Genomic DNA, 25,096 nt, shown 5'->3' with positions numbered 1-25,096 from the left:
GCATGACTCTGCAGGCTCCGCTGATGGGCCAGGTGCTGGAGTCTGCAAAGGGTTTGGCAAGGAAGACATGACGCTGCCCCCTTGCGTGCGTCCCGCCTGCGCCCCACGCTCGGGGAGTGGCTGCTGTCTGCTCCTTGGGGCTGAATAGCTCAACGGTGGTGGGGTCAGCCACGTGCCTGGCTCGCCTCCTGTACGCTGGGGGACGTGGAGATGACACAGCGTCCTTTCTGTGTGCAGGGCGGGGATAGGGCTGCAGGAGGAGCACTGAGCGGAAAGGGAATTGTAGGGCAGGGCTATTTTTGGAGTGAGAACAAGGCCTTTTTGCAGGTCGATGGGGCTGGGACATCTTCGCTCCCTTGGAGCTATGAGGTGTGGGTGACATGTCAACCCTGCAGTGAGGCAGAGGGGACTGGTGAGGAACATGTCTTAGGGGAAAAGTAGGGGCAGCACCTGCTTCCAGGTCATGGCTGTGGCAGTGCTGGCAGGGGCAAGAGTGAGCGTGGTGGGGCAGGAAGAGGCAGGGTTAGGCAGGGCAGGACAGGACAGGCAGGGAGGAGTGGTTGGCACATGGCTTTAGGAAGGGGAAGTTGTGCCTGAACAACCTGACAGCCTTCTACAATGAGATGATGGGCTTGGCGGCTGAGGGCAGAGCAGTGGATGCTGTTTATCTCGATTTTGGTGAGGTTTTTGACATTGTCCCATAAGACAAACTGAGGAAGTATGGACTAAGTAAATAGACACTGAGGTGGATTGAAACCTGGCTGAGCTGTCGGGCTCAGAGGGTTGCGATCGGTGGCCCAAAGTCCAGCGCGAGGTCAGCCATGAGCTGTGCATCCCTGGGGCTTATCCTGGGTCTGGTACTATTCAGCGTCTTCATTAGTGACCTCGATGATGGAACAGAGTGCACCCTCAGAAAGTTCACAGATGACACACAGCTGGGAGGAGTGGCTGATACCCCAGAGGGCTGTGCTGCCATTCAGAGGGACCTTGACAGACTGGAGAGATGGGCAAGAGAGGAAGCTCATGATGTTCAGCAAAGGGAAAATCACAGTCCTGCTCCCGAGGAGGAATAAGTCCAGGCACCAGGACAGGCTGGGTACCGACCAGCTGGAGAGCAGCTTTGCAAAGAAGGACCTGGGGGTCCTGGTGGACACTAGGCTGACCATGGGCCAACAGCATCCTGGGCTGCATTAGGAAGAGAGTGGCCAGGATCCTTCCCCTCTACTCCACACTGGTGGGGCCACATCTGCGCTGCTAGGTCCAGGTCTGGGCTCCCCAGGACAAGAAAGACATGGAGCTGCTGGAGCAAGTCCAGCGAAGGCCACAAAGATGATCAAGGGACTGGAGCATCTCTTGTGTGAGGAGAAGCCAAGAGAGCTGGCGCTGTTCAGCCTGGAGAAGAGAAGATTCAGGGGGCATCAACGTGCCTGACGGGCCATCAGTACCTGAGGGGGGAGTACAGAAGTCACAGCTGGCCTCTTCTCCGTAGTGCTCAGTGACAGGACGAGAGGCAGCGGGCACAAACTGACTTAAACGCAATCCTATTTGAACAAAAAGCATTTTTTTTTTTTTTACTGTGAGGGTGGCCCAGCACCAGAACAGGTTGCCCCTCAGAGAGGTCGTGGAGTCTCCATCCTCGGAGGTGCTTGATCCCCGCCTGGATGCTGCCCCGAGCAGCCTGCTCTAGGCACCCTGCTGCAGCCGGGGGTCGGGCGGGAGGATCTCCGGGGCCCTTGGGAAGGTGGAGGGGCCCCCGGGCAGGGCCGGGGCCGTCGGGCGCCGGCGCCCAGGCTGGGCCAAGGAAGCGCTGGGCCGGCACCCGCCGGGCTGCCGGCGCGGTGCCGCTGCCGCTTCCGCGGTTTGATGTCACGGCCCCCTGACGTCACAGGCGTCTCTGTGGGAACGGTCTGTGATGTCACAGGCCGGCGCGGAGCAGCGCAGGGGGCGCAGGTTCGGCGGAGCGCCGGGGGCCGGTGGCGCCTGACAGCGGCGGGGGCGGGGGGCGGCGCGGGGGCCGAGCCGAGCCGAGCCGAGCCGAGCCGAGCCGAGCCAGGCCGATCCAATCCGAGGCGGCCCGAGCCGGGCCGAGCCGAACCGAGCTGAGCCAAGCCAGGCCGATCCGATCCGAGGCGGGCCGAGCCGAGCCAAGCCGAGGCGGGCCGGGCCGGAGGGGGCGCGTTGCCATGGGAGCGGGGCGGGGCCGCGGCGGCGGCGGCGGCGGCGGCAGCGGGGCCGGGCCGCGGCGGGCCGGGGGCTGACGGCGGCGCCGCCCGCAGACGCTGCCCCCCGCCGCCATGCTCATCAAGGAGTACCACATCCTGCTGCCCATGAGCCTGGAGGAGTACCAGGTGGCTCAGCTCTACATGATCCAGGTGGGCTTGGCCGCGGCGGGTAGCGGCTTGGCGCGGTGGGGCCGAGCATGAAGCCGTGGGACCATGGGGCCTGCGTGGAGCCAAGGGTGCAGGGGCATGGGGCATGGGGCCGAGCCTGGAGCTGGGGAGTGCAGGGCCATGGGGCTGAGCATGGAGCCGGGGGGTGTAGGGCCATGGGGCTGAACCTGGAGCTGGGGGGTGTAGGGGCATGGGGCTGAGCATGGAGCCGGGGGGTGTAGGGCCATGGGGCTGAACCTGGAGCTGGGGGGTGCAGGGGCATGGGGGAGTGCGTGGAGCCGGGCGGGGGGTTGCAAGGGCATGGGGCTGAGCATGGAGCCGGGGGGGTGCAGGGCCATGGGGATTGCATGGAGCCAGGGGGTGCAGGGCCATGGGGACTGCATGGAGCAGGGGTGGGGGGGGAGTGCAGGGGCATGGGGCTGTGGGGCGGAGCATGGAGCCGGGTGGGGGGGTGCGGGGTGCAGGGACATGGGGACTGCATGGAGCCGGGGGGGGTGCAGGGGCATGGGGACTGCATGGAGCCGGCGGGGGGGGGTGCAGGGGCATGGGGACAGCAGGCTGAGCATGGAGCTGAGGGGTGTAGGGCTATGGGGCTGAGCATGGAGCTGGGGGGGGTAGGGGCACAGGGCTGAGGATGGAGCTGGGGGAGGGGGTGCAGGGGCATGGGGACGCAATGCTGAGCACGGAGCTGGCGGGGATGCAGGGGCATGGGGATGCGGCGCTTGAGCACAGAGTTGGGGGGGTGCAGGGGCATGGGACACGGTGCTGAGCGCAGAGTTGGGGGGGGTGCAGGGGCATGGGGACACGGCGCTGAGCATGGAGCCAGGGTGGTTTAGGACCATGGGGATGAGCACGGAGCTGGGGGGCGGGGGGCGGGGCATAGGGACCAATGAGCCCAGTGTGTTTGCAGGGCACAGAGGTGGCAGTGCAGTTTGGGGGAGAGTTAGGGACCCAGAGAAACAGGGCTGAGCATGGGGGCTAGGATGGGGGCAGGAGCATAGGGGATGTGGGGGCGTGGGTGCAGGTGCCTGAGATCTGGGTGAACAGGGATCTGGGGGTGCATGGGTGGCTGTGGGAGCCTGCGAGGTGCAGGGCTTTGAGGGCACAGGGGTCTCTGGGGTGGGCACAGAGGCATCAGGCTGGGTGAGGGGGTCTCTAAGGTGGGCCTGGGGTGCCTGGGCTGGGCGCAGGGGCCTGGATGCGGAGAGGGGGGCTCTGCAGCGTGGGCGCTGTGGGGCGCAGCTCAGCTGGCCTCTTGCCCTGCAGAAGAAGAGCCGGGAGGAGTCGAGCGGCGAGGGCAGCGGCGTGGAGATCCTGGCCAACCGGCCCTACAGTGACGGCCCGGGGGGCAGCGGGCAGTACACCCACAAGATCTACCACGTGGGCTCCCACATCCCCAGCTGGTTTCGGGCCCTGCTGCCCAAGGCTGCCCTGCAGGTGGAGGAGGAGTCCTGGAACGCCTACCCTTACACCCGCACCAGGTGGGCTCCCGGGGGGGCGCGCGCCCCGGGTGGGGCCAGCACTGCCTCCGCTCCCCGTGGCTCTGGAGGGACGGGTAGACCTCGGGGCAGGGTGAGCTGCAGGCTCGGGTCCCCCGTGTTCAGCTCAGCCACTTTCCCATGCCTCCCTCAGGTACACCTGCCCCTTCGTAGAGAAGTTCTCCATCGAGATTGAGACTTACTACCGACCGGACTCCGGCCAGCAGACGAACGTCTTCAACTTGAGCGCGGCCGAGAAGAGGCAGAGGATTTTGGGTATGTGCTGCTGGCCTCTGGGCGGCTGTGTCAGACGAAGCAGCTGGTGTGGCAGAAGCTGTGGGGCAGGGATGCTGCTGTGAGCTTCGCTTGGGGCACTGAATAGGAACTAATTCGTACCAAGGTGGAGGCACTGCCTGGAGCCTTTCTGTGCAGCGTTCCGGCGGTACCTGGCAGGACTGGTTGTGTGGGTTTATCACACAGCTTCCCACGGAGCAGCCCTGCGTGCCCTGGGAGGACTTGCAGCTCAGCATCTTTAACAGGCTAGGCTTTACTCACCCTGGTGTCTCTTGGGTTTTGGGGCTAGCTCTCTGTGGCAGCAGGAGACGTGTGCCCCGAGCTCCCTGCTCAGGCCCCGTGGCAGCATGGATGAAATGGATTCCACATTAAAAATGTTATGGAGGACATTTTTGTCCCTTACCTTCTTCACTGGGCCATATCTTTATTTCCAGCTCTTCCCTTCCTGGGCCCTAACACCTTGGTGCTGGCAGGGGAGCTGGTGGCAGGCTGCTCCCTCCTCTTTCCTTATCCTGTCCCCTCTTCCTTGTCGTCTGGCACAGTTTTGCCTTCCTGAGCCCTCTCCAAGAAGAGCAGGTGCGTGTGGGAACCCATGGAGGGTACTTGGAGGGGATTTAGGGACAGTCCAGAGCTTAGCTGAGGAGGGGGAGCTAGAAATGAGTCCCCTCCTTCCAAGCAGGTGCAGAAAACGAGTGTAAGTCTCAGGAGGAGAGATGAAATCACTTCCCACTGAGCACCTCCATCCCTTTCCTTCCACCCTGCTCCTCTCTGCCCTGCTTTGCCCCATTCCCCAGTGCTTTGCCCTAGATTGCTCCTGTGATTCCTGGAAGTACCAAAGGGGGATTGTGATGGGAGAGCCTGGACGCTCGGGTGGGATTCAGCTACCACAGGGAGGTTTTGGCACTTGTCACTGTAACCTCCGTTTCTGGGCGGTGGAGAGCTCGCTGTTTTAGGCGCTGGAGTGCAGTGTGATGCGCCGCCTCTTAAAATGGAGGCCTTAAAATAGGCACTCGGAGGAAATGATTCATCTGACCTATTTCTTTCATTGGCTCTTGTGGGATCTGGGGATGTCCAGCTTGGATGTTGGTGTCTGAAATCTGGGGGTATGAATCTCGCCCTCACGGTCACCGGGCAGTGACTGAGTACGAGCTGACCACTGACAGTGCGCAGTCCGTGTGCTCTGTGCCCATCGACCCTGGTGGCAGGGCTGGATCCCCTGGTCTGACTTCTCTGGCCTCTTTTCCCGTGGGCTTTCTGCAGGGCCTGGCCGTGTCTTGGAGAGGGCAGCTGCTGCCTCCCACAGCCCCTCCTTGGAGAGGGGGGCCGCGGTGAGACTGTGTCCTGTTGTGCTCCCGTGGCGATGGCTGACTCAGGGTGGAATTTTCTTTGCTGGCTTGTGTTCTCGCCCCAGCGTCCTGCGAGGCCTCAGACTTAAATCCCTGGTGACCTGTATCGCGTTTCAAAGGGTGACTGAAGGTGGAGTAAGTGCCAAGATTTGGGCTCTGGGGTCCAAACCGGTCTCCTTGCCCCTGTAAACTGTACAACTTCATCCTCACAAATTGTTTCTTGTCCCATGGCATGTAGCAGTAAGAATAGACCTGCAAGTTGTCATGTGAATAATACTGCAGTGGGATAAAGCGTAAGTCTGAAAGTTTCTCAGTCCTGCAGGCCATCTCAAAAATCCCCTCCCTTTTCTGCATAGTGATACCTTCGATGCCTTCTATGTGCTGTTTCAGCTCTTTGTGGCTTTTGCATTAACTTCCACCTGTGGTAACATCATTTCTGATCCTGAAGCATTCACAACCTGTTTGCAGTCCTGAGGCTGACCTGCTTGCAGCAGTCTGGCTTGGCTAATCAGCCAGGCTGGTTGCTCTGGAGGTGCTGCGGCCCACTGCATCCCTCCGGGCAAGGTGCTATCTGCTCTCTGCACGCAGCACTGTGGGTGAGGACTGGGGCTGTCTTTTAGGGGAAGTTAGCAGCTATGGGACGTGCAGTGAGTTGCTCCCCTTCTAGGGTGTTAGGCTGGCAAATGTACAGGGTCCTGTTACAGTTCCCTGCTGTCAAATGTATCAGGGTGTGATCTGAGCTGCTCAGTAAGTTAATCGGATGCTTTCTGATTTAAGGCAGCCAGGGCTCGTGTTCGCCTTACGGTTGCGGCAGTGGGATGCAGCTGGGCCATGTGTGCATCCCCTGGCTATTGGTTCAATTTATGCTGTGTGTGGCCTGGTGTGGGTTTCAACCCTGCCCTTGAACAAGTGTTAAGCTGTGTCCTTGGAGCTGAGCTAATCTCTGCTTGTCTTGGCCTGGTATTGGAATGCGTTTTTAAGTGGTTTCAGGGTCTAAGGAGTTGGGAATGGTTGCTCCTGTCTGTGTTGCTTCTGGAATCATAGCTTCTGCATTATTTCTCATCCAGCAGTCTGGAAAATACTGTGGGAAAGGACTGCCTGGGTCGTAGAAAGGGATATTCTTGTGGTCCTAGCTGCTATGCTCTAGGCATTTGGTTCATGGGCACCTGCAGCACATGCATCCTATCCTGCACCTGTAGCGCATCCATCCTACCACATATTGTGGTCCCAAGACAATGCCACACCTGCAATGAAGTGCCCACCTGAAGGTGAAACCCTGGTGCTGAGCAAGAGAAGTCAAGGGCATCTCTAATGTCCCAGCTGGAGGGCTGCTGAGATGGTCATGGCCATCTGCTGGGGCTCTGTGACATTTCTGCAACCACAGGTACAATTTGTAGGAAATGCTCCATGTTGCAGACTGAGGCAACTACCCTTATCCCCCTCACAGTTCTTCCACTTTGGCGTGGGTGAGAGGGTGCCAGTGGCTTAACTGAGCCAACGCTTCCCCCTTCCAGAGGTGCCCACCAAAAATAAAAGAGGCTTTGTGCAGGGTTTGGACCCAATAACCTCCTATGGTGTGTTCTGACCCTTTTTTTTTTTTCCTATGATTCTGTGAATACTACTAAAGCATGGTTAGTTTGGGAGGATCTGGTTGCTTGGGAGCATCTGCCTCTGATCCCGCAGGCTTAGCAAACCCATGTAAACCCAGATAAAAAGCAATGCCTGATGTCTCAGGTGCTGTCTCTAGCCCTGCTGCCAATGCATCTGACTGCTCTGAGTAGGTGCTATTTATAGTGCATCAAATACGAGTTTGGGTCTAGCTTGGCGAGGGCAGATTGCATTTTGTTTTTTACAGTAGACCAGCCCAGCAGTGAACCAGATGCATCAGTCCGACTCCCTGCTAGAAGGGTCTTGCTTGCGGACATCTGGAGATGGATGCTCACACAGTCCTCCCTTATAGAGGAATCGGGCGCTACTCTTGTTTTTACTAGAGCAGAGTCCTTTTGCTAGCATAGCGTTGGCTGCACAGATATGGATTTCCCTTTCTGTGTGCCCCTCTGGGGTGCCGGCCATGTTCAGAGTGACAACACTGAGCGCTCTGATAGTGTCTCATGGCTGTGGGGCCATCACCACTTGCTTCCCACACTTCCTGAGCTTATTCTGTTCCTCTTTGAGCAACAGAGGCATAGACTGTAGGCTGATTTTTGTCTGAAACTCTGTACTAGGGCTTCCCAACCTGTCCTGACATTAGAGAGAGCTAATCCAGCTGAGGCAAATGGGTCTTCTTCCTCCAAACACCCAGTCTGCACCATACTTTCGAGCTGTCTGAATGGCTGTGGGGTTTGGGTCTTGTTTTGCCGGATACCGTCCCTGAGCAGAGCAGGGGTTGTGGCAGGTCCAGCTCTGTAACTCCAGTGCCTGATGCCACCAGCTTCTGCCATGTGTGGTTCTTCTGACCTGGGTCATCTTACCTGTGTGGGCTGGTCTCTGCTTCGACGCTTCTCATCCTTTGCTTTGCTCCAGCCTTTACTTTTAAGAAGCATAGCTGGTATTTTCCTTCCTTCCCCTTCCCAGCTCTCTGCAGCCCCTTGCCTGTGAGCCCTGTCTTTAATTGTGTGAGCGGTTTTGGGGGGGTGGGAGGGCATGTTCCAGTTGCAGAATGAGAACAAGGCCTGTTTGGTGCTCACAGCATCAAATTGTGATAGGGGCTCCTCCTGGCCCGTGGCACAGTTTGCTTTTGCTGGAAGTGTGTTGCTAAGCCTGCCTGTTTTTGCCCTGTTACTAGCGTCTGCTCAGGGAGCTTGAGATGGGAAGTCGGTGGCTAGGGGATGTCCAGTGAGTTGCTCGAGAGGATTTCTGCTGAGGCCCTCAGTGGGGTCCTTCAGCACCTGCTGCATGTGAGCATGGAAACTCCAGCCGACAGTGGCAAAGAGCCGTGAGCGGGCCCTGTGACCCTCAGGCCCCAGAGGGACAGCTGGCAGGGCTTCACACCCCACCGCCCCATCGCAGCTGTGTCAATCCGCCTGATCTAGCCTAGTCCTCCTCACTCAGCCCACACGTTCCCTGGAGTCACCTGAGCCTTTCTTCCAGCTGCCAGATCTCCTCGCTAATGCGTGTATGTGTGTCATCCTTGCTCTTAATAAGCCTGGCAGCTTCTGTGCCTCCCCCAGTGGCTGCCTGTGCCTCTTGCAGCCATGCTCTGCCTGCTCTGGACCTGCCATGTGTCATGGGCAGACATGGGAAGGGGGCTTGCCTCCTCATCTTTCCTCTTGCTGGATCAGGCCCTGGTGCAGAGAAGGAATCTGGACAGCTGGGTATAGCCAAAGGTGGCTTTGAGCTGGCAGTCTGGGGGACAGAAAGTAGTTGTTGGCAGTACTAGCTTCAAGAAGCTTCCCTGCAGGGCAGTTTGCCATCCCTCGGCTGGGCTGACTGATGCTGTGTGCTGCACTGCAGGCTGTGTTGGTGACCTGGCTTAGCTAAAATAACTCACAGGGTCTCCCCTTCTGTTTCCCCACTTTTCTGCCCCTTCCTTGCTCTGCCCAAGCCCTTGGGCTGTTCCAGCCCACTGTGGGCCATCGCTGCAGCTCATGAGCATGAAACGGCAGAGCGCAGGGTGCAGTGCTATCAGCGCCGCTCTCTGCCTGCTCCCCCGTAGACACGATCGACATTGTGCGAGACCCCATCTCCCCTGGGGAGTACAAGCCTGAGGAGGACCCGAAGCTGTATCACTCCGTGAAGACGGGCCGGGGCCCGCTGGGCGATGACTGGCTGGAGGTGGCAGCTGGTGGGCCCCTAATGTGCGCCTACAAGCTCTGCAAGGTGGAGTTTCGCTACTGGGGCATGCAGTCCAAAATTGAGCAATTCATCCATGATGTAGGTGAGTGCGGGGACTTGGCACCTCCCTGCCTGCTGCTTCCGCTGCTCCTTGGCTGATGGGCGCTGTGGTCCTCCAGCATCCATGCTGTGGTGCTGTGACCAGTATTCAATCAGCACCAGTATTCATCCAGCATCTGGGCTGTCCTGGCGTTGCCCTGTGCCAGCAGAGCTGGCGCTTTGCTGATGGAGGGAGAGGAGGGCTGATGCAAGGAGCAGGTGCAGGGAAGAGATCTGTGTGTGGGTGCAGGAACCACAAAGCCTCTGGGAACCATACGTGGCCTGTTGGGGGGGTGGGGGGATGCATGGACGAGCCCTATTTTGAAGGCAGCTGGGAGGGCCAGGGTGGCTGGGGGCAGCCCCTGAAGCCATTAAGAGCTCTGCCTAGATGGAGCATCCCAAACCACTGAGCCTGGTGAGTGGGAGATGGGCAGGGTCTGCCAGGGGCTTGGGCAATGCCTCACTCATCTTGTTCTCGCAGGCCTGCGCAAAGTGATGCTCCGAGCGCACCGCCAGGCCTGGTGCTGGCAGGACGAATGGACGGACCTGACCATGGAGGACATCCGGCAGCTGGAGGAGGAGACGGCCCGTATGCTGGCGCAGAAGATGGCCAAGTGCAGTGAGGCTGAGGAGACCCCTGCAGCCGGCCCCAGCACCGAGGGCCGCCTGGACCTAGGTGGTGCCAATGGGCAGGACAGTGCTGAGCCGCAGGGGGCATCTGATGCCTCCCCCGATGATACCTTTGCTAAGCAATGGTCCACGTCTTCCCGATCATCCTACTCTTCCCAGCATGGAGGTGAGAGACCTGGCTGGGAAGAGGGACTCTGTGTGGGGTGGGATGGGGGTCCCTTCTCAGTGGAGAAGTTGGAGACCCTGGAGCCCTTCTCAGGAGGGCATGCTGTAGTAGGGGGGACCCTGTCTTTCCAAACCTGGATCTCCCAGTGGATGGCTCTGGGCACAAGAGCCACCATGGGGGCTTGGGGCAGTAGGACCTGTAGGTCCCGTGGAGCAGGAATGATGCCTTGCTGCAGAGGGGGCTCTGGTCTCTGACCCCTTATCTGGGGCAGGGGGGGTGTCTCCTCAGAGCCTGTCCGAGTGGCGCATGCAGAACATCGCACGGGACTCCGAGAACAGCTCCGAGGAGGAGTTCTTCGATGCCCATGGTACAGCAGAGTGGCCCTGCCTGATCCCCGTGGCCGAGGCTTGGGGACATGCAGGGTTTTGGTGGTGGAGACCCCGGCCTAGGGCTGGGCGCTGGTGGAGAGGGAGTTTCTGCTGTAGGCCCATTGCAAGCTTTGGCTTGCCTGTGCCCTGGGTGGGCTGGATTCCACCTCTGCTGCCCTGGAAAGGGTTCCCAGGGTGGGTGTTAGCTCCTGTGGCAGGAGTAGAGTGTGGGTGCAGGGGATACACCTTGAGCTTTGTGGGACCACCTGCCCATGGTGCTCTCCTTGCTGCTGCAGAGGACCTGTCCGACAGCGACGAAGTCTTTGCGAAGGAGATGACGAAGTGGAGCTCTAATGACTTCCTGGACACGCTGGAGCGACCAGTGGAGCTGGACGAAGTGCTGGGTGAGTCTGGGACAGCTGTGAGCCCTATGCATAGTGGGCTGGAGTGGGGAAGGCACGACTGTGGACGTTTGACCCATCTACTGCCAGAGACCTGGCATGAGTGTTCCAGGACAGGAGCCAGATCCCTTTTTGGAAGCCCCAGGTAGGCTCACCCAGGCCCTGTCTTTGCAGCGGATGGAGCCAGCAGTGCCAAGGCAGATAGCGAAGGACTAGCAGGGCCCGGCTTGCCTGAGGTATGTGCATCCTGCTCTCCCCTGCCCTCAGGCTGAGTAAATCCAGCTGTGCCCTCCCTGGCACAGATGCCTGTTGGGTAGATGGCAGCGCTCTCCTTCCTGCAGGGTGGCTCGGTGGAGAGTGCGGCGCAGGCTTGTCGGATCCACGCACTTTTCCTCATCCTCCACAGCGGGAACATCCTGGACCAGGGCGCGGGCGAGCCAGGCTCCAAGCAGGCTGACGTGCAGACGCTGGCTGCCACTTTTGATGCTGTCACCCGCATCCACTTCCCGGAGGCTCTGGGGCACGTGGCGCTGCGCCTGGTGTCCTGCCCACCCATCTGTGCGGCTGCCTACGCCCTCGTCTCCAAGTACGACTGGTGTCATGGTGGGCTGGGGGGCCATGCTTTGCTGGCTTAGGGTGACATATAGCGCTACGGGCAGACGAGGATGCCGTTTTCCCTGGCAAATGGCCCAGGGCTGCAGAAGCAATCAGGGAGGGGATGGTCCTGGAGAGGGGACTCTCCTCCTCCTGGTGTGGCATCCCTGGGCAGGGTGAGCATCTTCCAAAGGAAAGTGCGATGGGATGGGGGTATTAGGGCAGGGGCAGCCCCTGCTTATGCTCTCCCATGTCTCTCAGACTCAGCCCGTACAGCCATGACGGAGACAGCCTGTCCAGCAGCCAAGATCACATCCCACTGGCAGCCCTCCCGCTCCTGGCCACGTCCTCGGGGAGCTACCAGCATGCCGTGGGTGCCGTTATTGTTCGGGCCAACCAGGCTTACAGCGCCTTCCTGCACTCTGGGGAGGGGGCTGGTTTCTGTGGCCAGGTGAGAGGTGCCATGGTGGGCAGAGGTGCTGGCCAAACGTGGTACTTGAGCTACGAGTTCCTGGAGGCTGGGGGAGGGTTTGGGGAAAATGTTGCTCCTTCCCAGACATCTGCTGCTGGTCATGGGGCTGCTGGAGCTTGGCTCTGACCTGGACAGTTTTTCCCATGTCCAAAGGGCAGGGGGGTTGGCTGCCTTGTGGGCTTGGAGTCTCTCTCCTTCCTGGTGCTCAGCATGGGTCTGGGCTGTCCTGCAGGTGGTGCTGATCGGGGACTGCGTGGGAGGCATCCTCGGCTTTGACGCGCTGTGCCAAAGCCGAGTGGGCTCAGGGGGCAGCCGGAGCAGCAGCCGCCGGGGCAGCCTGGTGAGTTCACGGGACGCTTTGGGGCCTGTCCCTTCTGCCTGCTTCCCTTCTGCCCCAGCTCTGCCACCAGCATCCTGGTGTGTCTGGGAGCATGGGGAGGGTGGGAAAGGGATTTGCACCCATAGGTGCCTCTGGGGGGGTGCTATTGGTGGTGAGTGGGGCTGCCGGGTTAGCTAAACGAGGTGCCCGTCCGGGGGAATTGTGCTATGTTCGGCCGTGGTGCCCCTCAGCGAGGGTGGGCAGGGGCTGGCGGTGGTGGGGGAGTGTGTCCTTGGCAGCTCAGCTCAGCAGAGGCCGGGCACTCACTGCTTCTCCTCTCCCAGAACATGGAGCCCATCTCCCCTGAGCTGTGTGGCGGTAGAGACCCGTTGGCCGAAGGGGCAGACGGAGCAGGAGGATCAGCCCAAGTCAGTCCAGAGCCAGGGGTGCAGCTGCCCTCCCGGGAGCCTGGGGACAGCCAGCACCACAGCTCCTTGTGCAGGTGAGAGCACCCCGTGCACCAGGAGGGCTGGGGCACAGTCAGGAAGCACCAGACATGCCACGACGGGTGGGCTGGGCACATGCACGCAGCCACTTGCTCCCTGCAGAAGCACTGATGCTTGCCGGAGCAGCTGTGACAGATTTTGTGCTTTACGTCCAGGGTGGCTAAGGAATTTGCTCTTTGCAGCCCCATGAGGGATCCAGCCTGGGAAGGAGCATTGCACGGGTATAGTCTGCTCCCAAGGACTGGGAACGTCTTGCTAGAGCTCTCCCGCTCCCAGGAGCTTTTCTCTGCTAACAGCTTTGCCTGTCCCACAGCGCAGTGGCTCCTGCGTCTGGTGGGACCAGGAACTGCCGTGGCCAGGAAGGCCCCATGTTTCCTGGCTGAGGCCCACTCTGCTCTGCTGTCCAGCCTACAGGCCAGCGAGCCCCCGCTGGAGGCAGAGGCACCACGGAGCAGTAGCTCAGCACTGGATGGGGCTGAGGGCAGCAGCGCCCGCCTTGACTTTAAGGTATCCGGCTTCTTCCTCTTTGGCTCTCCGCTGGGGCTGGTGCTAGCGCTACGCAAGACCGTCATGCCTGCTATGGATGGTGAGGACCCCTGTGAGCTGTGAGGCTTCATGGTGCAGGCCCTGGATTCTCCCTGCTCCATCGTCCCCTGGTGCTGGGGCCCCAAGGCTGGGCTCAAGCCCTTGTACCTGCTGAGATATGAGTTGTGCTCCCCCTGTGCAAGCCTGTACCCCACCTGAGACCTCTCCAAACAACCCTGCTTGGGTTTGAACCCCTTCCAGGCCGAGCCCCAGCTGTGCAGATCTCGATGTTCATGTGCGCCTGAGTATCCCCTTCTCTGCTCTGTGCCAACCTGAGCCTGGCCCCACGGCCCAGGCTGTGGACGTGTCCCTTGCTCGGGCCAAAGCGCCTCTGCTGGCATCCTGGGCTTGTCTCTCTCAGCGCACAGCTGGATGCAGCCTCTCCAGGGCTGATGGAGGGACTTTCCTCCAGGCTCAGACTTTCCCCCAGGCCTGGCCTTTCCCCTTGCTTTGCAAGGGCCCAAGTGCACTGTGAGCTCTTTTCGCCTTCCCTGCTGTGGGCCTGCCCTTCTTGCCTGCGCTCCAGGGCTCCCTGCCAGCTGAAGGCAGGTTTTTCTCACCCCACTGCACGGTGAGTCCCGGCCCAAGCCCCTCTCCCCATACCTGCCAGTCCTCATGTGCCACTGCCTGAGGCCTGTCACCTGTTATCTTTGGGCTTCTCTCTACCCGCCACGTGGACTGGCCACCTTGGGAGCACCGACTCCCTCTCTTTGCCCTCAGTGGCCCAGCTGCGTCCCGCCTGCGAGCAGATCTACAACCTCTTCCATGCGGCCGACCCCTGCGCCTCTCGCTTGGAGCCCCTCTTGGCCAAGGCCTTCCATGCCGTACCGCCTCTCAGTGTGCCCCGTTACCAGAAGTACCCGCTGGGAGACGGCACCTCCTCACTGTTGGGTGAGTGCCTGTGGCACTGCAGGAGCCTTGCTGGGGCGGATGGAAAGGGGGAAAGGCAACTTGCAACCCCTGCAGCCCCCTTGAGTGCCCAGCACAGAAGGTTGTGGTGAGGTTTTTCCTCCCGTTCGAGGGGCGTGTGGAGCCTCTCCAGCTCGCTGAGGTGGGTGCCGATGCTGCTTCCCTGGCTCCTGAGCACCGGCAGATGCCAGGAAAGTCCAGTGCCTGCTCGAGCGTCCACGTGAGCATGCTGCCACTGTGGCGGGCAGGGGAGGAGTGGAGCAGAAGGATCCCCACAGCAGTGGCTGCAGCATGGCTCGCATCCTCACAGGGGCTTTGGGCCATGGGGAAGACCCCAAGCAGGTCACAGTGCTGCGACCTTACCTGCACTCTGTGGCTCTGCAGCGGAGGCCCTGCAGACACACTCTGCCCTCTTCTTGGCTGAGGTGGACGTGGCTGTCCCTACCACCCCCACGAGCAGTTTTGGAGGCTTTTGGAGAGGCAGTGAGCCAGGCGAGCCCCCCACTCCAGCCAGCACCAGCGAAGTCGTCAAGAGTAAGTGCTAGCGCCTGGCCTAGGTTGTCCATACCATGCCAGGAGAAGGTGGATGGTTGGGTATAAGAGCTGGGACCAGGGCAAGGCAAGAGGTCCTGAGACTTGAGCATGAATTGAGCTCAGCATGAATGGGTTACAGAGCAGGGTACAGAATGGATTAATCTGGGGATGGATTCATATGAGCTCGTACCACTCTCCCTGCAGTCCTGGAGCGCTGGTGGGGCCCGAAGCGCATTGACTACTCGCTGTACTGCCCCGATGCGCTGACTGCCTTCCCCACCATCACCCTGCCTCACCTCTTCCATGCCAGCTACTGGGAGTCCTCCGATGTGGTGGCCTTCATCTTGCGGCAGGTGCGGTGGGTGCGTGGGTGGGCATGGCAGTGTGGGCTGGATCAGGGAGGCTGAGCTGAGGCCATGCTGCTCTGCAGGTGATTGAGAAGGAGGGACCAGAGCCAACAGAGAGTGAGGAGAGCTCTATCTACAGCCCTGCTATCCCCCGGGAGAAGTGGCAACGCAAGCGTACCCAAGTGAAGATTCGGGTACGTGCCCTTCCAGGCTGTGCCTGGTTGCTGCTTTCTGCACTGTGCCCACCTGGGATTTTACCCTTCCCTAGAGCAGATGTTGGGCTTGAGCCATCTCTGGGTGCCTGGCCTCACCTGCCAGACTCTGGGCACAGCCAGATCCCCAGATGCCTGGCTCTACAGGGTGTTGTGCCAATGCAACCGAGATGACTGCCTCTGGAGGGCTTGCTCCTGTCTGCCAGGATGATGCCTGCTCACAGTGCTGGGACTGGAGCCACTTGGGTTCTGTGGCTTGGCAGGGCATGTGCACCAGCCCGGGACTCCGTGGGTGCCCTGGCAGGTGGGTGCCTCCTGCACACCAGGCAGGCATACAGTCTCAATGCAGTGCAGCTGGCACAGCTGCTGGGCATGTAAAGTTTATACCTGGGCTGAAAGGCAGAGGGTGAAGGGAACAGGATTGAGAAAGGTTATGGAAAGGTGATGGGTAAGAGAGGAGGAAACACGAGGTCCCCTCTGAGGGGCGACCTTGCCTGTGCCTATGCGTTCCTGCCCTGCCCAAGTGATCCTGTCCCTCCTGGGGCAGATGCTTGGGCAAAAAGGTGTCTGGTGACACCGCACTGTGGCTGCTGAGCCATGTACGTCCTTGCAGAACGTGACAGCCAACCACCGGGCCAGCGACACCATTGTGTGTGAGGGCAAACCGCAGGTCCTCAGCGGGCGCTTCATGTACGGACCCTTGGATGTGGTGACGCTGACCGGGGAGAAGGTATTGCTGGGGCTCACAGTGCCACTGGGACCTGCTGGGGGTCTAGAGGGACAGGGCAGGGACTAGTGTGTCTAGGAATGGGCATAGGACTGGTGTCTGCTGTGGCCTTGGGGACAGGGGAAGGGTTATAAGGAGCATGGCCCCTCAGGATCCTTCAGGATGGCGGGAAGGAGCCATCACATCTCGTAGATGTGTGGTTGGGGTGGAGTAAAGTGGGAACATAGTAGTCATCAGGACCTGACAGGGTGAACGGACTTCCTGGGACCAGTCCTTGATCAGCCCTTTTCCCCCAACCCAGGTGGATATCTACATCATGACGCAGCCGCTGTCAGGGAAATGGCTGCACTATGGCACTGAGGTGACTAGTGGCAGCGGGCGCCTGACCTTCACCATTCCTCCAGACAAGGCTCTTGCCATCGGCATATACCCCGTGCGCATGGTTGTAAGGTGAGAGGTGGCCAGGGCTGATGCTCAGTTTGGTGCAGGTAGGGGCATCTCAACTTAGTTTTTGCTGTGTGTGCACTCTCAGCCTGAAGGACCTCAGGTTTGTAGCACCCTGTTACCATAGATATCTCTTGGGTGGTAGCTCCTTTCTGCCCTCCCCTTGTCCTGCCTGCGTGTGCTTGCCAGGCAACATCTGCCTTCGCTCCAGCCCACGTGTTGGGGCTCCCAGGTGATGTGGGAGGAAGCCCAGTGGGAGGACAGGTGTGCCGGGTACTGGAGGGTGGGAGGATCCCTGCAGCTCTGCAGGTGCTGAGGTGGCAGACCTTGATGCTCTCCGCTCTCCTGTGCCAGGGGCGATCACAGCTACGCGGAGGCCTATTTGACGGTGGTGGCACGGGGCACTGAATCAGTTGTGTTCAGCATCGATGGCTCCTTCACAGCCAGCGTCTCTATCATGGGCAGCGACCCTAAAGTGCGGGCTGGGGCTGTCGATGTTGTAAGGTAGGTGTCCTCACAGGGTGGCAAATGCCCTCTCCTGTCGTGACCTGGTGACGACCCATTCATGAGATCAGGGTAGCGGGGGTCATCAAAGCAGCCTCCTGTCCCCTGGGAGAGCCGGGGATATCTTTCACTACCCGCAAAGGCCTTGCCTGGAGCCTCGTGACGTTCCTGTACTGGCAACTTGCAGAAAAACATTTCCCCCTTTCCCTACAGCCTGCCAATGTCTGACCCTGCAGCTGGGGTGCTGGCTGCTCCTCAGCTGGGCTCCATGTGGGCTCCCAAGGCTGGGCTGGAGAAATCTGGGAGGAGGGAGCTGCTTTGGCTGTGCCCCCTGTTACGCCAGGACTGCTCAGCATGTGCTGTCAGCAGGCCCAGGAGGTAGTTTTCCTGGAGGCCTGGTGCAGATGCTCTGGGCTGTTCCTGGTGGCGCTCCACTAATGGTTGTTTTAACTGTAGAAGCCTGTTGCGATATGACACGGCTCTGCTGTGCATTCAGAGTTGCTGAAGTTCCCAGAAGCATGGCCTTTGGGCAAGCACAGGGCAGGATTTAATGCATGGAGGAAGCTGTGAGGGCTTTTTGGGAGCCAGAGCCCGTGGATGATCTCTGGGAGAAGCTTGGAGGCTTCCCTACTGGCAGAACTGTCCCTGCGAGGGCTCGGGTGGACCTTTAAGCAGGCCCTGCCTTCTCCACTTCTTTGTCACAACACAACCAGCCTCTTTCTGTCCTTCCGGCTGCCCCGGGAGTGGTGACTTCCCTTTTCCTCTAGCGAACGACTGAACGTTAGTGGTTTAATCACGGGTTTGCTGCACGTTTCCGGTAAAGCCTGTGGTGGGTGTACTTGACAGTGGTGTCCCCCTCTAGTCTGTCCTGGTGGCCACAGCCACTGCTCGGGTGGTCCTTTCCCTGTTGTCCCCCTATAGAAAATGCTGTGCTTAGCTCCCAGCCCTGCTGTGGTGCTTCCTGTGGCCGGGCCCCATCCATGATTGCTGCCTTCTCCACAGCTCCAGCCTTCTGCCTCACTGCAGTGTGCGATGCACACCCTGTCCTGCCAGCCGTCCGCTGGCCCTGCCCTTCGCACCAGGCGCTGTGGTCCTCCCTGCCCCGAGCCTCCCTCACACCACGCAGTGACACGTCTTCCCTTCCCCAGGCACTGGCAGGACTCTGGCTACATGATCATTTACGTGACGGGGCGTCCTGACATGCAGAAGCACCGTGTGGTGGCCTGGCTCTCCCAGCACAATTTCCCCCACGGCGCCGTCTCCTTCTGTGATGGCCTCACCCACGACCCCCTGCGCCAGAAGGCGGCTTTCCTGCAGACTCTGCGGACTGAGGTGGGCCCCGGCCCTGGCTGCTCGGGGCTGGAGATGCGAGCAGGATGGGACTGGAGGGCTTGCCAAGGTGGTTTGGGGCCTGCGATGGTGGTGGGGGGAGCCTGGGCTGTGCCGCGGCCCCCTGCCCATCTCTGCTTCTGGGATTGGAGTGTGGCAGGGAAGCACTGTAGCATGGAGGAGCTGTGTGCAGAGGTGCTCAGAGCTGAGCCTGGCTGCGATGGCAGAGCCTGGTGCCACGCTTGCTGTCCTGGGGCCAGGACCAGGCTCAGGGCATGGAGGAGGGTGAGGAGGGGCAGCCCCCAGGCCAGGGCTATTCCAGCTGCTGTGAGGATTGTAACTGCAGATGAGGGAGTCTCGGTTCCTGCAGCTTGCGCTGGGCTGTAGCCCAGGGGCACCAGGACCAGGGCATGTGTAGCCTTTCTCTGCCGTGGGAACCCTTGGAGCTGGAGGGGATGGTCGCTCTGTGCCCTGACGAGGCTCCTCCTGTCTGTGGCCAGGCAGAGATCACCATTGTCGCTGGCTATGGCTCCACCAAGGACATCTCTGTCTACAGCTCCCTGGGGCTTTCACCAGCACACATCTACATTGTGGGCCGGGCAGTGAAGAAGTTTCACAACCAGTGCCAGGTACAGTGGCTAGGCTGGGGCTGAGGGAAGTACGTGCTGATCTGGATGGCAGGGTGGTGGGAGCAGGGTTGTCCCCGTTGGGGCTTGTGACTCCTGTAGGGGGTTGTGAGGCTCTGAGGGGGGGGGCTGGCATGCTCAGGCTGTCTGTCCTGCAGTTCCTCTCCGAAGGCTATGTAGCCCACCTGGCCCAGCTGGAGACGGCATCCCTAGCCCACTCCCCCAAAGGACCGCCGCGGCCTACGCTGGGCAAAGGCACCTACGGCTGCCCGGCGCCTGTTGACTTCCTGCGCAAGCAGAGTCAGCTGCTGCGGTCACGGGGGCCGAGCCAGGTGGAGCGCGACGGGGGTCCCCCGCCAGCACCTCCCAGCCTGCCCCGGGCCAAGCCCCGCAGCATCAGCCTCAAGCTGGAGAGCGAGGAGTGAGCATGGTGTGACCCCCGTCCCCCTGCCACGAGGCACCCACGGCCACAGCCTTGATTTCCCAGCTAGGGGCACCTGGTGCCCGAGCCAGCGCCGCATCCCACGGCAGGCCCAGAGCTGATATGAAGGAGATGAGGGCACCGGGCCTGGAGATCGCGGGGCCCTGGGAGATGGCGCTCCGTGCCACCCCGGGGGCAGGATCAACCCCCTTGGTGTTGAGCCACACTGGGTACTGCCTGCTGCCCCTCAGCTCTGCCCCCACGCTGAACACCTTCCCCCCTGGCCTCCCCATCCTGCCTCCTGGCTCTTAGTGCCCCTGTTTTTCTGGGCTTGCGGGAGCTGCAGCTGGGCAGTGCCCTTTGGGCTTTGCCCCCTGGCCTTTCTCCCCAGCATGGTCTGGGGAGCTGGTGCGCTGGCCCTGAGCCCTCTCCCAGGGCTTCTTCCTGCTGTGGCCCCTAGGGCCTGCCCTCCTGTGCCTGCACTTCCACCTTGGCAGGGGGGGCAGTGACCGGAGGGTTGTGGCTACACCCTGGGGGCCAGGGCTACCATCCCTGTCCCCTGCACCCACTTATTTATTTCCTTTCGGTGTTGAGAGTTGTTGGGCAGGGGAAGGGCTGGGGTTAAAAACACGGTTCCTTTTTTCTGTTCGTTTTGTTGCGGTGTGAAATAAAGCAATGTAAAGAAGAGCAGCCAGGTGTGTGTGGAGCCTCTTATGGGCGTCATGCTGGCATGGGGATGCTCTCCTGGTGCAGTACCCACTGGGCCACTGGCACAAAGCTGACACCCTGTGGGTCACACCTGACACCCAGAGCAGCTGGGCCTCCAGGCAGGCCTGAGGGGGGACTTTGGTACCTCTGGGCTCAGCCTGGTTCCTGGGTGGCATGCAGGTTGAAGCCAGGGGGAGAGGCACCATGCCTGGACCTGGGACAACCCAGCACCCAATGCTGGGAGAAATGAGGACTGGAGTGTTGGCACTCCACTATTTCTTGAAGCAATGAGGTCTGCGACTGCTTTTCAGTAAGTCTAATTGAGTGGGTCTGGTGGGTACAGACTGTGGTTACATCAAATACCCAGTGGTTTGGACCTACTGGGTTCCCCCCCCCCGCCAGCATGGAGCAGAACCACCCCCAGTTTGGGAGGAGGCAGATGTGGCAGGGTCAGAGCTCCCCTGCAAGCACAGTCCTGACCCCAAGTACTGTCGCCTTTAGGTGAGCAAGAACAGCAGAGACAAACAAGGCAGGAAGAGGAAACATGGTCTTTAGATAGCAGAACAAGATCTGGGCAGCTCGGCTGTCTTGCTACTGCCTCTACAATGGGGCCATGGGAGCGAGCCTCCTTTGCCTGCCCTGTCCCTAGTGTGGAGGCATGCTTGTGGACAAATGCTCATAGCTTGTGCCCTTACAGGATCAGTCCCCGCGGCTGGGAGCACCTCAGCCCTGCAGCCTCAACCTGGCAAAACGGTGAGAGGGTGTGCGTGCCCCACATCCTCCGCAGCCACCCCTGGGTTTTGCTGCAGAAGGCGCCCAAGCAGGTTGAGCTCCTTGTGGGTGTCAGACCCAGCTGCTGAGCCATGGGTTGGTCCCTTCCTCCCCCCGCCCCCAGATGTTGCAAGCCTCTAAGCAGTTTTCCCAGACTGCTGAAGCAGCCAAAGACACCTGGCATGGCCCTGACCTGGCACCACGAGCCCTGCACGGTGGGTACAGAGCTGAGTGCCGGGGGCCACCGGTTCAGCAGCCCACCAGCACGGCCAGAGCAGCTCAGGCGCATCCAGCCTCACGGCACTGCTGTCCCCCCCGCCCCCAGCAGTCACCTCCTTGTGTCTGCAGCGCTAAGTCCCTGGCACGAGGCTAAATCCCAGCTCAAAGACTGAAATCCCATCTCAGGGCTGGGCATGGCAGCGAGGGTGATGGTGCTTTGCGGAGCTGCATCTAGCCCAGCTGTGAGCTTCTCCTGGCTAGGACAGACGGCGCTTAGCCAGGCTGAAAAACTGGAAGGCGCCTTACATCAGCTAAGTGTAACAACCCAACGTAGAACTGTCTCTCCCCAACTTAAAGAAATGCAGACCTAGAGTGGGACAAAACTAGTTTTAGGGATAAGCTTGTTAAAGTCACATAGCTTGTGTATGTATTAAATCTGCTTATATACTGTGATCCTCTTGTCAGGCTTGCTCTGTCTGAACTTTTCGTGGCCTGCCTGCAGCTTTGGTTTAGCTTTAACAGCAATGTTTCTAATTGACCAGGGTCTATGGCTAATTTGTTTCATATTTGTTTATCTTTGGATAGTATGACCATAGTTTTACACAGACAGCAGTAACAAGCAGTTATTCTATGTAGAATACGATATTTAGGCCTATAACAGAATGACATGGCATAGAGAAATACAGGCCTGCTATGGGAGCAGAGGCCTTGAGATGTGGTGACACAGGATATGGCGTAGAAGAGTACAGGCACGAAGCGATAAGAGATGGGGCAAAGACTTGGCACTGGATACCCCATGGCTATAAACAGCTCAGCCAGGCTGGCATGGGGATCACACAGCCCAACACAAAGTATAAAAACCAAACAACGAACAAAGGAACTCTGACGAGAGCAATGGGCTTGAGCAGGCTTCAACACACATATGCAGTCCTTCCTGGTGACTGGGGACGCTTGGCATTGTGATGATGAGCATATTGTAGAGACCGGCACTGAGATTCACATTTATAACGTGATTCAACTGTATACTGCAATTGCTATACTCTACTAAATCTAATTTGAACTTATATTGTGATTTAAGTGCATGACTGTATCACTGCTAAGTCGAAACCCTGTGCAACTTCAAATAACTTCAAATAAGTAAATTTTGTATTAAACATTAATAAACATTAATAAACATTCCACATGTGGAATATCTAAAAGAACCTGGTCAGAGAGTATTGGACTCTCACATGCAGCCATGTGCTCTATTGAGAGAAGATGCCCTTGAAGCGGACCTTGTCCTCCTTGTCCTTCTCACGCAGACGGGCTTCCAGGCTCCGCAGCTCCTTGGCCACGACGGGGCGCAGCGAAGGGTCAAGTGCCAGCACCTTGGCAAAGTCAGCCTGCGCCTCCGCCACGTTCCACACTGCCGCGTGTGCCTTGCCCCGCTTGAAGTAGGCCTTGACATTGTCTGCAGGAAGAGAACTGCTGGGCCGGCATGGCGTGAGGGTGCTCCCCGGCCTGCCCCAGTTCCCATGTAACCTCTCCAGCACCCGTTTGTCCCACGGGCACCCACCGCAGCCGGCCGGGCCAGCCCCCGGCTCCTTACCCTCGTACTTGTTGAGAATGGAGGAGCAATGATCCAGCACCTCGTAGTACTCCTGGCACTGCAGCTTGCACTGGCAATAGTTCAACAGCAGTGGTGTGATCTTCTGGTCAAGCTCAATCCAGTCTGGAGAGCCAGGCTGCTCCTGCCCAGCAGAAGGACAAAAACGAGGGGAGAGTGTGGCGAAGCTCCCAGGGTGAAGGGGGGAGGCCTGCATGCGGGGCAGGGTAACCCAGAGAGGGGCTGGGGACTCTCACCTTCATCTGCAGGTTCTTGAGACAGGCGATGGCATCGTAGTACTTGGCGGCTGCCTCATGCACCTTGCCCTGCCGGTACAGCTCGTTGCCCTCCTTGTGGATCAGGGGTACGGCCTGCAACTTCTCCTCGTCCGTCATGGCCCAGGGGTCCTGCTGGTACGAGCCAGGCTCCTCCACCTGCCAGCGCCACATCACAGGAGAAGCTGTCCCCACGAGCTGCCACACTGCTCCCGCGGTAGGCAAATGAGCCCCGGGTGCCTGGTGCCCGGAGCCTCCATCCCAGGAAGGGCCACGTGCAGCCTGGCCCCATCGCCGTGCCTGTGCAGGGCTCGGGAGAGCCCCGATCGCCATTGCCGCCCCTGGGGGGTCCCAGGCTCGGCAGGCAGTGCTGCACAGCCCCCGTGATGCTTCTCAGGCCTGCTGCTCACCTTGAGCACTTCGATGTCGAAGATGAGGGGCTGGGGGTTCTTCTGCAGCTCGTCAAGGTCGGGGTAGCCGAGCGAGTGGTGCTCATGGAGCTGGGCGATGCCACAGCAGTGCCGCTGCCCCTCCAGCGGGTCCTTCCCCGCTGCGATGTTGCGCAGGCTCTTGGACACCATGGGGTACAGTACAACATGCTGCGGGGTGCAAGGTGCGGGGTGCTGGGCGGCCGCCACGTCTACCCCCGGCGGGGGACCGGGACACCCGTAAGCATGCCCCGCCCCCGAGGTCCTGGCCCCGCCCCGGAGGACCGGGCCCCGCCCCCCCGCGACGCGCACCTTGGCGTCGCAGCGGAAGCGGGCGCGCTCCCCCGGCCGCATGGTGCGCAGCGCCGCCTCCCACACCGGCAGCTTAAACTTCTTGCCGACGATGAGCTCCATGGGCTTCCCCCGCGCCCGGCTGTCGTCCAAGGCCCGCTCTTCGGCCCCGCACCGCAGCGTCCGGTAGTGGAAGGTCGCCTGCGGGGCGGGGGTGGGGGCCGTCACCAAGGCGACGGGGCGCCCCCCACCCCCCGGCCGGCGCATGCGCACCTCGCCCAGCCCCCCCACCTCCGCCCCGCCGCCGACCTTGGTGCCGTCTCGGAAGTCGGGCAGCGGGCCCGTGCCCTCGCGGATCACCTCCTTGTGGACGCCGTCGGCCCGCAGCTGCTCGACCTGCTGCGCCATGATCCCCCGCCGCTGCGCCGCTTCGGGCGGCGCCGCCGACGCTCGGCTTTTTCCGGAGAGCCGCGCTCGCTCCGCAGCGGCCCCTGCCGGCGGCGAGGGCGCACCGCCGGCGGCGGCGCCAGCCAGCGGCTCCCCGGGGCGGTGCTGCCGGGGCGGAGCCGTCGCCCGCCCCCCGACCCGGCGGGGAGGGCGGCGCCAGGGCACCGTGCGGGGAGGTGTCCCGGCCTAGGGCAGCGCAGTCGAAACGCCCGCAGCAGCGATGGCGATTAACCGGAGCCGCGCGAGGGCGGCAGGAGAGCAACCGGCTCCGCGCGAGAGGGCTCACGCTGAGCAGGACGTGCTCCGTGCCTGCCCCAGCCACCTCCGGGAGACGGCAACGCACCCAAAGCACCGACCCTGGGGCTGAGACGCCAAACATTCTTGTTCTTTCAATAAAAAAGGGAGAAAGGCACAGTGGAAGCACACACAAACTCAGGCAGTGCCGAAACCACTCTATCCCAAGCCAGGCTCTGTCCCAGCTCTTGCTGGGGCATGAGATGGCAATGCCACTGCTGAGCTGCCAGGCCCTGCTCCCTGCTAGTGCAGGTGCTGGTGCAGAGCTGAGAGGGCAGAGGGAGACAGAGCCTGGGATGGTTCAGCCCAGCCTGCACCTGTGTTCCACCCTGTATGGCCTGTGTCTCCCCACTGACTGCAGTGGGAACATGGGACGATGCCACTTCTGGTCTGTGCCCTTTTCAGGTCCGGTGAATCAGGCACAGCCCCAGCCCTGCCCCCTTGTTTCCCTCCCGCACAACGCCTGGAAGGGTGGCTGCTTCAGCATCTGCAGTAGGTAGCTAGGTGGATTTGGTTGTCAAGAGGACCTGTGCTCGTGGCTGGCTGTACCAGCAAAGCAGTTCAGCCCAGCAATGCCTTGCAGGTCTCTCAGGCCACCTCTAA

At 60.5% G+C, this 25,096-nt stretch overlaps 2 protein-coding genes across 6 annotated transcripts; one reads left to right on the top strand and one right to left on the bottom strand.

Annotated features, from left to right (window-relative positions):
• Window positions 1-1,868: 1,868 nt before the first annotated feature.
• On the top strand, window positions 1,869-20,165 carry PITPNM1 (phosphatidylinositol transfer protein membrane associated 1). Of its 4 annotated transcripts, none has more exons than XM_064513336.1 (24): window positions 1,869-1,950; window positions 2,277-2,372; window positions 3,657-3,871; window positions 4,023-4,144; window positions 9,164-9,385; window positions 9,863-10,177; window positions 10,449-10,544; window positions 10,842-10,949; window positions 11,121-11,182; window positions 11,288-11,532; window positions 11,802-11,991; window positions 12,245-12,352; window positions 12,676-12,833; window positions 13,245-13,423; window positions 14,143-14,313; window positions 14,716-14,865; window positions 15,070-15,218; window positions 15,296-15,406; window positions 16,038-16,154; window positions 16,453-16,601; window positions 16,950-17,099; window positions 18,248-18,431; window positions 18,985-19,057; window positions 19,213-20,165. In XM_064513336.1, exons 2-24 carry the CDS (start codon window positions 2,295-2,297, stop codon window positions 19,335-19,337), a joined length of 3,477 nt encoding a protein of 1,158 aa, XP_064369406.1. In that variant the 5' UTR covers window positions 1,869-1,950; window positions 2,277-2,294; the 3' UTR covers window positions 19,338-20,165. The 4 variants fall into 4 exon arrangements, with proteins under 4 accessions (XP_064369406.1, XP_064369404.1, XP_064369407.1 ...); XM_064513334.1 differs by having other exon boundaries at window positions 18,929-19,057; XM_064513337.1 differs by having other exon boundaries at window positions 18,933-19,057; window positions 19,213-19,399.
• Window positions 20,166-22,297: 2,132 nt separating this feature from the next.
• Window positions 22,298-24,301, bottom strand: AIP (aryl hydrocarbon receptor interacting protein). 2 transcript variants are annotated; one of them, XM_026117152.2, is made up of 6 exons: window positions 24,062-24,301; window positions 23,774-23,953; window positions 23,444-23,632; window positions 23,016-23,192; window positions 22,762-22,903; window positions 22,298-22,623 (listed from the first exon to the last, which is right to left on the bottom strand). In XM_026117152.2, the coding sequence occupies exons 1-6, from the start codon at window positions 24,158-24,160 to the stop codon at window positions 22,418-22,420; spliced, it is 993 nt and encodes a 330-aa protein (XP_025972937.2). In that variant the 5' UTR covers window positions 24,161-24,301; the 3' UTR covers window positions 22,298-22,417. The 2 variants fall into 2 exon arrangements, with proteins under 2 accessions (XP_025972937.2, XP_064369408.1); XM_064513338.1 differs by lacking the exon at window positions 23,774-23,953.
• Window positions 24,302-25,096: the final 795 nt, after the last annotated feature.

Source organism: Dromaius novaehollandiae, chromosome 5 (assembly GCF_036370855.1).
Source record: "Dromaius novaehollandiae isolate bDroNov1 chromosome 5, bDroNov1.hap1, whole genome shotgun sequence".
In the NCBI taxonomy this organism is placed as follows: Eukaryota; Metazoa; Chordata; class Aves; order Casuariiformes; family Dromaiidae; genus Dromaius; species Dromaius novaehollandiae.
Note: the sequence above shows the minus strand (reverse complement) of the source record. Positions and strands in the feature narration are given on the sequence as shown.